The following is an 11,159-nucleotide window of genomic DNA, read 5'->3' as shown; positions in this document are numbered from 1 at the left end:
ATATGCGAACAAGCAATCGCATATTCAAGGCCAACATTACGATCATTTGAAATTTCACTTAATTAAAGAGTGTAATTGAAAAAAGTAGATGTAAAATTGTGAAACTACAACCAGTCATAACTTTTGCCTCGGATGTCCGATTGAGGCGATTTTTTTTCGATTCAATTATTTTTTCGATATCTACACGAATAAAGACCAAACACTGAGATAGGGTTTATAATTTTACTTTTATCTTTGTGTGATAATACATAAGTAAAATTATAACACGAGAAACAAAAAGCAATTCAAATAAAGGTTTTGAGTTTACCACGTAGATCTCCAAAAAATAACCGAATTGAAAAAAATCGCCTCAAACAAATATTCGAGGTCAAAGTTATGATCATTTGAAATTTCACCAAATTAAATAGTGTAATTTAAAAAAGGTAGTTGTGAATTTGTGAAACTTCGAACGGTCATAAATTTTTGGATGTTCGATTGAGGTAATTTTTAATTTTCAATTGGTTTTTTTTCGAGATACACGCGTACAAACACCACATAATCATCATCAAGTACTTTCAAAACACCAAACAAAACACATAATCATCAAAAATGAATGATGTGATAAAATGCAATGCAATATGACACCATGTAATGAATTGTCTCAAAATACCCAGTACTCACTCAACCGTATATACATGATACTCCTCGGAAATACATCGAGAGCTCATGACCCATGGGGGACTCGCGAGGTCCATATACCGACACGGACGATCTCCACGTGTGTGTGCGGACGATCTCAACGCACTATCATAATATCAAACAATTTTCGCACGGACGGTCTCCACGTGCCCAAATTACAATCTTAACATCTCACCATCCCTAGCACGGACGATCTCCACATGCCCAACTTATACTCAATCTCATGTCAATGCATGTATACAATATTATTTCAATATAAGGGGATAATGATGCATCTCACTCAATCAATATCAACATAATACATAACCACCTCAATTATCACAACTATATGGGTGTAATAAAGAAAACACAATCACAAAAATTTCAAGTCAATAATATATCAGCTAATGCCCATATGCTTTGGAAATTCTCAAATTACAATCCGCATTATATAGTAGTAACTTTTCGTTTTATAACACCGGTACTCGTACCAATGCCCGTTACACCATTGATACGAGACCCCCATCTTTCGCCCTTACCCCTTTGTCTATATTTTTTTTTTAATCTTAAATTAGGAAAAACATCCTTCAACAAGTCTAAAAAGTCTTAACATACCTTAGATGCCGAACTCGTGCCACGAATCTTTTAAGATTTTTCCTTTCCTTTTCGCAAGGTTTCGGAACGTTCCCAATCTACCAATTATGCAATATTCGTAAGTAAGCAATTTTTGTAGACATTCAAATTATTATGTGCCTATCATAGACCCTAAAATTCACTCATACTTCTAATCAAGCTCCAAATCTTGATATAATTTGTATGCCAAAATTATCGTACTTGCTAAATTTCAAGTCAAGAACTTATCTTTAACTTTTCAAATATCCTAGAATTCAATGTTAAATCATGTAATATACACCTAATAATTAATTACCTATCTCAATATATCAAAAATTAGTATCATAATTTGATAAAATAAATACAAATAAGAATTAATAAAGATAATCAAAGAATACGGTAATGCCAAGACCACGTTTTTTTTCTTTTCTTCAAATGGGTACTGTCAAATGTCTAACTTTGTAAAGAAATATGCATATAATTGCATGAGAAACCCATTGTATCCAATGATTACGCAATCATTGGTCGTCATTACCCCAATCAACCCTTTGCCACTTTATAGTTTAAAAAAAAAATACATTACAGTGACTACCCTACAATTTAATCCCCTCCAAAAATCTTATTTTATTATATTACTACAAGTGCACAATACAATTATATATAAACCTTAACAAATTTGGATTGATTTACCTGGAAATTAATTTTCTCCGCAACCGTTTGGTCCCTCTCGTCTCCAGGTAGTTTCTAACCTTTATATATTTTTTTTTCTTCTTCTAAAATAACCTAACTGATTTGTTTTAATTATATAGTCAAATGGTAAGGGTTATTAAAAAAATGAATTTGACCCAATTATTATTCAAGTATATTAATTATAATATAGATATATGTATAACCTAAGTACTCCTAGTTATCAAATAGTTTAAAATACCTCTTTGAATTTTTCGGAAAGAGCCAAAATAGTCCTAGTTCTCAAAATGACGTAGCGGGTCGTTACATCACCTACCACTTAAACAAAAGTTCGTCCTCGAACGGGAAAAGAAAAGAGCTAACCTGAACGCTCAAAAAGATGAGGATATTTACTCTTCATGTCTGACTCTGTCTCCCATGTAGCCTCCTCCACTGGAAGATGGTTCCACTGAACCTTTACTGAAGCAATCTCCTTGGACCTTAGCTTCCGAATTCGCCTATCCAAAATGGTGATCGGCTCTTCCTCAAAAGTCAAATTCTGATCAAGTAACACTGAATCCCATTGAATCACGTGATCACCACCCTGATGATACTTCTTAAGCATTGAAATATGAAACACAGGATGGACACCTGACAACCCAGGTGGCAAAGCCAACTGATATGCCACCTCACTAATACGCTCCACAACCTCGAAAGGACCGATGTACCTTGGACTCAACTTTCCCTTCTTTCCAAATCTCATCACACCCTTCATGGGCGAAACCTTAAGTAGAACCCTCTCTCCAACCATAAACTCCAAATCACGAACCTTCCTATCTGCGTAACTCTTTTGCCTGCTCTGAGCCATGAGAAGTCTATCTTGGATCAACTTGACCTTGTCCAAGGACTCCCTCAACAAATCTGTCCCCCATGGTCTAACCTCAAATGCATCAAACCAGCCAATTGGAGATCGACATCTCCTACCATACAGATCCTTAAATGGTGCCATCTCAATGCTCGAATGATAACTATTATTGTAAGCAAACTCCGCTGAAGGAAGAACTGATCCCACTGATCACCAAAGTCAATCACACACGCCCGCAACATGTCCTGAAGAACCTGAATAGTCCGCTCAGACTGACCATCTGTTTGAGGGTGAAAGGATGTACTAAGATCCACCCGAGTGCCCAACTCTTTCTGCATAGACCGCCAGAAATGAGATGTAAATTGGGTGCCACGATCTGAAATAATAGATATAGGAACCCCATGCAACCGAACTACCTCCCAAATATAAATCTTGGCTAACCTTTCTGAGTTATAGGTAGTCTGAACTGGTACAAAGTGTGCAGACTTAGTCAGTCGATCCACAATGACCCATATAGCATCGAACTTACCCAAGGTACGTGGCAACCCTACCACAAAGTCCATAGCAATGCGCTCCCACTTCCACTCAGGTATGGGCATCCTCTGAGTCATACCTCCAGGATTTTGGTGTTCATACTTCACTTGCTGACAATTCAAACATCGAGATACAAAATCTACTATGTCCCTCTTCATAAGACACCACCAATAGTGTTGCTTCAAGTCACGATACATCTTAGTAGCCCCTGGATGAATAGAGTACCACGAACTATGGGCCTCCTCCATGATCAATCTAGTCACCTGTCCGAGGAACACAGATACGACCTTTAATCCTCAAAACTCCCTCACTATCCAGAATTGCAGCCTTGGCTTCTTCTTTTAACACCTTGTATCTAATCTTTCATAACTCACCATCATCAAACTGTTGAGCCCGAATCTGTTCCAACAAGGATGACCTAGCCTCCATATAAGCCAACACCTAACGAGGTTCTGAAATATCAAGTCTCACAAAGCTATTGGCCAAGGATTGGATATCCCTAGCTAAAGGATGCTCGTCAACCTGTAACATGGCTAGACTACCCATACTTACCGCCTTTCGACTCAAGGAATCTGCTACAACATTTGCCTTGCCTGGATGATAAAGAATAGTCATGTCGTAGTCCTTAAGCAACTCCAACCATCTCCGCTGCCTCAAATTCAGATCCCTCTGATTGAATATATATTGGAGGCTACGATGATCCGTGAACACCTCACACTGCACACCATAAAGATAATGCCTCCAAATCTTCAATGCAAACACAACAGCCGCCAACTCTAAATCATGAATAGGGTAGTTCTTCTCATGAACTTTCAACTGCCTTGAAGCATAAGCTATCACCTTTCCCTTCTGATCAATACACAACCCACACCAATTCGAGAAGCATCACAATATACAACAAAACCCTCTCCTTCCACGGGTAGGGTCAAAATCGGAGCAGTAGTCAATAAAGTCTTCAGTTTTTGGAAACTAACCTCACGCTCGTCAGACCATTGAAAAGTCACTTCCTTCTGTGTCAATATAGTTAATGGTGATGCAATAGATGAGAAACCCTCTACAAACCGTCTATAATAACCAGAAAGGCCTAAGAAACTCCGAATCTTAGTAACTGAAGCAGGTCTGACCCAATCTCTAACTGCCTCAATCTTCTTAGGATCCACCATGATACCCTCCTTGGACACTACATGTCCTAAGAATGCTACCGAACTAAGACAAAACTCACACTTTAAAAACATTGCATAAAGCTTTTTCTCCTTTAGAATCCCAAGCACAATCCTCAAATGATGCTCATGTTCCTCCTTACTGCGTGAGTATAGCAATATATCATCAATGAATACAATAACAAAGGAATCCAAATACGGTTTGAACACTCCATTCATCAAGTCCATAAAAGCTGCAGGGGCATTAGTCAATCCAAAAGACATTACCAAAAACTCGTAATGGCCAAAACGTGTTCGAAAAGCTGTCTTAGGGATATCCTCCGCCCTAATCTTCAGCTGATGATATCCAGATCTCAAATCAATCTTGGAGAAAACTGAAGCACCCTGCAACTGATCAAATAAGTCATCAATACGAGGTATCGGGTACTTATTTCTGATGGTTACCTTGTTCAACTGTCGATAGTCAAGACACATACGCATAGATCCATCTTTCTTCTTCACAAATAACACTGGAGCACCCCAAGGAGATACACTCGGTCTAATAAAACCTTTGCTCAACAAATCCTGTAACTGCTCCTTCAACACTTTCAATTCAGCCGGTGCCATACGATAAGGAGGAATGGAAATAGGCTGAGTGCCTAGCTCCACATCAATACAGAAATCAATATCACGATCTGGTGGAAGACCTGGCAAATCGGCCGGGAATACCTCTGAAAATTCACTCACCACTGGAATAGACTCAAGCATAGGAGTCTCAACATTAGTATCTCGAATGTGTGCCAAGTAAGCCAAGCATCCTCTCTGTACAAACTGACGAGCCTTAAGAAATGATATCACACCCTTAGGAGGGTGACTAAGAGAACCTCTCCATTCTACTATAGGAATTCCATGCATAGCTAAAGTGATTGTCTTAACATGACAATTTAAAATTGCGTGGTAAGAAGATAATCAATCCATACCGAGAATCACATCAAAATCTATCATGTCTAAGACCTTTAAATCTAGATGAGTGTCATACCCCATCAAGGTAACAGTACATAATCGATACACCCGATCTACAACTACAGAATCCGCGACAGGAGTAGAAACACGTATCAGCAAATCAAGAGACTCACACAATATATCTAGACTAGGAGCAAAATATGTGGACACATAAGAATAAGTAGAGCCTGGATCAAATAATACAGTAGCTGATCGATGACAAACCGGAATAATACATGTGATAACAGCATCTGAAGCCTCAGCCTCTGGCCTACCTGGAAAAGCATAACAGTGAGAACGACCTCCATCATATTGTGAACCTCCATGACCACCACCTCGACCAGAAGGAGAACCACCTCTACCTGAATGAGAACCACCTCTACATTCTGTGCACCACCCCTAGCTGGAGGTTGTGCAGCCCTGGAAGTCGAAGCTTGAGAACCCTGATGTAAGCCACCACGTCTGGTCCTAGGGCAGTCTCTCACAAAGTGTCCCATATCACCACCCTCAAAATAGCCCCAACGAGACGCAGGCTGATGAGGGGACACTGAATGACCAGAATGCCCTCCACGAACTATAGGCCTAGAAGATGAACCCTGCGAAGTATGCACCGAGCTCGAAGAGTTATGCCCAGCGTAACCATCCTCAGACGCTGGTATAGCAGCATGAATGGGTCTGCTGGACTGAGGGTGATAACCTCTGCCCAAGTAACCCTGACTCCTCGGTGGAGCACCACCATAATCACCTGAATAACGAGTCCTCTTGCCCTCTCGCTGCTCAAATCCCTCACGCCGAATCATCTCCAACTCCTTAGCAGCATCTACCACTTTCTGGAATGGAACACCAGAAGCAGCAACCTGAGAAACTCCTAGACGGATCGGAATAATGAGCCCCTTAACAAACCTTCTCACTCTCTCAGCCTCTGTGGGAAGTATCATCGAAGCATGCCTACCCAAGGCATGAAATTTACCCTCATACTCTGCAACTGACATACTATTTTGCTGCAAACCCTCAAACTCGGCCCTCTTGCGCTCCCTCTCACTGCGTGGAACAAATTTGGATAGAAATACCTGAGTAAACTCAGTCCAGGATAGTGGATGAGATCCAGCTGGCCTACTACTAATATAATCCCTCCACCACTGCTTAGCAGAGCCAGTCATCTGAAACGCAGTGTAGTCAACTCCATGAGACTCCACTAATCCAAGATTATGCAACCTCTCATGACAACTAACTATAAATTCATATGCATCCTCAGCTAAGTCACCAGTATAAGTAGGAGGATTCATTAGTCTGAACCTCCCAAACATCTTTTGCTCATCAATAGTCATAGAAGGCCTGTTCACCAAATGTGATGTCATATCTGGGAACTCCATACTATCCAAACGAGGAGCTACAGCGGCAGCTGGATGAGTCCTGGGAGTCTGAGAATCTGGAGCAACTATCGGATCTGGAGTTTGACCTCCAACACGGGTCTGTGAGCAATCAGAAGTGACAGGCAAAGTTCCTGCCTGAGCCATCCCCTTTAGGATTCCTAACATACGAGCCAAGGTATCTTGTAGTACTGGGGTGACAATAGTGCTGGGTGGAGCCTGTGCTGGCCCATCCCCCTCGATACGATCTTGCACATCCCCATGAATAACCTCTGCATCAGGAGGTACGGTCCTATCACGACCCTGGGTAGCTATTGGTACTTGACCATCCACAGGTGCTGCAATACGGCCCCTACCCCGACCTCGAGCTCGTCCCCTACCTCTACCTCGGATAGTGTTCCCAAAAGCAGGCGCAGGAATAGGATCCTGACCACCACTTACCGATGTACGATTCCTCGCCATCTGAGAGAGAATGAGATATCAAGATTAGAATTTCTACAAGGTCAAGTGTGCACGATAATGAATAAAAGAACAGAATATTTCCTAAATGTCCTATAGCCTCTCGAAGATAGGTATGGAAGTCTTCATACCGATCCGCAAGACTCTACTAGACATTGCTCTTGTACTCTTGAGACCGATGAACCTAGGGCTCTGATACCAAATTGTCACGACCCAAAACCACGAGTCGTGATGGCACCTATATTCCCAACCAATAGGTAAGCTAACCAACATATTTTAACAAACTAGACTAACTAATGAGCGAAAAGACAACAATAAGTCAAATCTCCAATACTGAGTTCCTTATAAGTACGAATGCGGAAAACTGAAACAAAAATACTACCCAAGAATTGGTGTCATAAGTACAAGAGCTTCTAAACTCTGATGCAAGTCTGAAACTAAATGACAAATCTAACATAAGGGATATCCTGTCTGAATACTAATAACAGAATAAATAAAAGATAGAGGGAGGTGTGGGCCAAGGAACTGCCAAGCAGCTCACCACAACTCCAAGAACTTCAAGCTCGGACTCAATTTGCTCCACGAGGTGTGCTCCTACTTGGAATCGAATCTGCACCACAAAGAGTGCAACAAGTGTAGTATGAGTACGAAACCACGTGTGCCCAGTATGTCTCATTGACCGACAACGAAGAAGTAGTGACGGGAGTTTATATAAAAAAAATAAATTCTTAAATTATATAAGTATATATGTATATATTACACTCACTATTTAAATTTCATCAATAAAGGTAATCAACATCAAGTACTTTCCAAACACCAAACAAAACACATAATCATCAAAAATGAATGATGTGATGAAATGCAATGCAATATGACACCATGTAATGAATTGTCTCAGAATACCCAGTACTCACTCAACCGTATATATATGATACTCCTCGGAAATATATCGAGAGCTCATGACCCATGGGGGACTCGCGAGGTCCATATACCGACACGGACGATCTACATGTATCTGTGCGGAAGATCTCAACGCACTATCATAATATCAAACAATTTTTGCACGGACGGTCTCCACGTGCCCAAATTACAATCTTAACATCGCACCATCCCCAGCACGGACGATCTCCATGTGCCCAACTTATACTCAATCTCATGTCAATGCATTTATACAATATTATTTCAATATAATGGGATAATGATGCATCTCACTCAATCAATATCAACATAATACATAACCACCTCAATTATCACAACTATATGGGTGTAATAAAGAAAACACAATCACACAAATTTCAAGTCAATAATATATCAGCTAATGCCCATATTCTTTGGGAATTCTCAAATTACAAATCCGCATTATATAGTAGTAACTTTCCATTTTATAACACCGGTACTCGTACCAATGCCCGTCACACCATTGATACGAGACCCCCATCTTTCGCCCTGACCCCTTTTGTCTACATTTTTTTTTAATCTTAAATTAGGAAAAACATCCTTCAACAAGTCTAAAAAGTCTTAACATACCTTAGAAGCCGAACTCGTGCCACGAATCTTTTAAGATTTTTCCTTTCCTTTTCGCAAGGTTTCGGAACGTTCCCAATATACCAATTATGCAATATTCGTAAGTAAGCAATTTTCGTAGACATTCAAATTATTATGTGCCTATCATAGACCCTAAAATTCACTCATACTTCTAATCAAGCTCCAAATTTTGATATAATTTGTATGCCAAAATTATCGTACTTGCTAAATTTCAAGTCAAGAACTTATCTTTAACTTTTCCAAATATACTAGAATTCAATGTTAAATCATATAATATACACCTAATAATTAATTACCTATCTCAATATATCAAAAACTAGTATCATAATTTGATAAATAAATACAAATAAGAATTAATAAAGATAATCAAAGAATACGGTAATGCCAAGACCACGTTTTTTTTTCTTTTCTTCAAATGGGTACTGTCAAATGTCTAACTTTGTAAAGAAATATGCATATAATTGCATGAGAAACCCATTGTATCCAATGATTAAGCAATCATTGGTCGTCATTACCCCAATCAACCCTTTGCCACTTTATAGTTTAAAAAAAAATACATTACAGTGACTACCCTACAATTTAATCCCTCCAAAAATCTTATTTTATTATATTACTACAAGTGCACCATAAGTTTATATATAAACCTTCACAAATTTGGATTGATTTACCTGGAAATTAATGTTCTCCGCAGCCGTTTGGTCCCTCTCGTCTCCAGGTAGTTTCTAACCTTTATATATTCTTTTTTTCTTCTTCTAAAATAACCTAACTGATTTGTTTTAATTATATAGTCAAATGGTAAGGGTTATTTAAAAAAATGAATTTGACCCAATTATTATTCAAGTATATTAATTATAATATAGATATGTGTATCAACTAAGTACTCCTAGTTATCAAATAGTTTAAAATACCTCTTTGAATTTTTCGGAAAGAGCCAAAATAGTCCTAGTTCTCAAAACGACCTAGCGGGTCGTTACATTGAAGTTTCACCAAATAAAATAGTGTAACTCAAAAAATTGAGTTGTAAATTTGTGAAACTTCCAACGATCATAACTTTTACCTCGGATGTCTGATTGAGGCGATTTTTATTTTCAAATCGATTATTTTTCGGGATCTATGTGAACAAACATCACACACGAAGATAGGGTTTATAGTGTTACTTTTATCTTTGTGTGACTATATATATGTAAATTATAATAAGAGAAAAAAGGAAATCAAATAAAGGAATTGAGTTTAGCACGTAGATCTCGAAAAAATAACAGAATTGTAAAAAAAATTGCCTCAAACGGATATTCGAGGTCAAAGTTACGATAATTTGAAGTCCCACTAAATAAAAGAGTGTAACTCAAAAAAAAAGTAGTTGTAAATTTGTAAAACTTCAAACGGTCATAAATTTGGCCTAGGATGTCCGATTGAGGCGATTTTATTTTTCAAAATCATTATTTTTTCGAGATATATGCGAATAAACACCACACACTGAGATAGAATTTGTAGTTTTACCTTTATCTTTGCGTGACTATATATTGAGTTTACCATGTGGATCTAAAAAAAATAACCAAATAAAATTTTTTACCTAAAATAGATATTCGAGGCCAAAATTACGATGTTTTGAAGTTTCACCAAATTAAAGAGTATAACTTAAAAAATGTAGTTGTAAATTTTTGAAACTCCATACGGTCATACTTTTGCCTTAGATGGTCGATTGAGGCAATTTTCCTTGAAATTTGTGTATTTTTTCCAGATTTACGCCAACAAACACTATACATTGAGATAGGGTTGTAGTTTTTTTAACCTTTATGTGACTATATATAAGTAAAATTATAATAAGACAAAAAAAGATAATCAAATAACAGAATTGAGTGTACCACGTAGATCTAAAACAAATAATCAAATTGATAAAAAAGAATCACCTCAAATAGTTTTCGAGGGCAAAGTTACAATCATTAGAAGTTTCACCAAATAAAAGAGTGTAACTCAAAAAAATGTAGATGTATATTTGTGAAACTTCTAAAGATCATAACTTTATCCTCGTATGTCCGATTGTAGCGATTTCTTATTTCAATTTAGTTATTTTCGAGATATACGTAAACAAACACCACATACTGAGATATAGTTTATAGTTTTACTTTTATATTTGTGTGACTATATAAATAAAATTGTCATAAGAGCAAAAAAAGCAAATCAATAAAAAAAATTGAGTTGACCACATGGATTTCGAAAAAAATAACCAAATTGAAAAAATTGTGCCTCAAACGGATATTCAAGGTCAATGTTACGATCATTTGAAGTTTCACTAAAGTAAAGAGTGAACAT

At 38.0% G+C, this 11,159-nt stretch overlaps 1 protein-coding gene across 1 annotated transcript; it reads right to left on the bottom strand.

Moving 5' to 3' along the window:
* Positions 1-5,618: 5,618 nt before the first annotated feature.
* On the bottom strand, positions 5,619-7,923 carry LOC107030139. Its single transcript, XM_015231526.2, has 2 exons — positions 7,846-7,923; positions 5,619-7,307 (listed from the first exon to the last, which is right to left on the bottom strand). Exon 2 carries the CDS (start codon positions 7,305-7,307, stop codon positions 5,619-5,621), a length of 1,689 nt encoding a protein of 562 aa, XP_015087012.2. The 5' UTR covers positions 7,846-7,923.
* Between the last annotated feature and the right edge of the window lie 3,236 nt (positions 7,924-11,159).

The sequence above is a fragment of the Solanum pennellii genome, chromosome 9 (genome assembly GCF_001406875.1).
Source record: "Solanum pennellii chromosome 9, SPENNV200".
NCBI classification, from domain to species: Eukaryota; Viridiplantae; Streptophyta; class Magnoliopsida; order Solanales; family Solanaceae; genus Solanum; species Solanum pennellii.
Note: the sequence above shows the minus strand (reverse complement) of the source record. Positions and strands in the feature narration are given on the sequence as shown.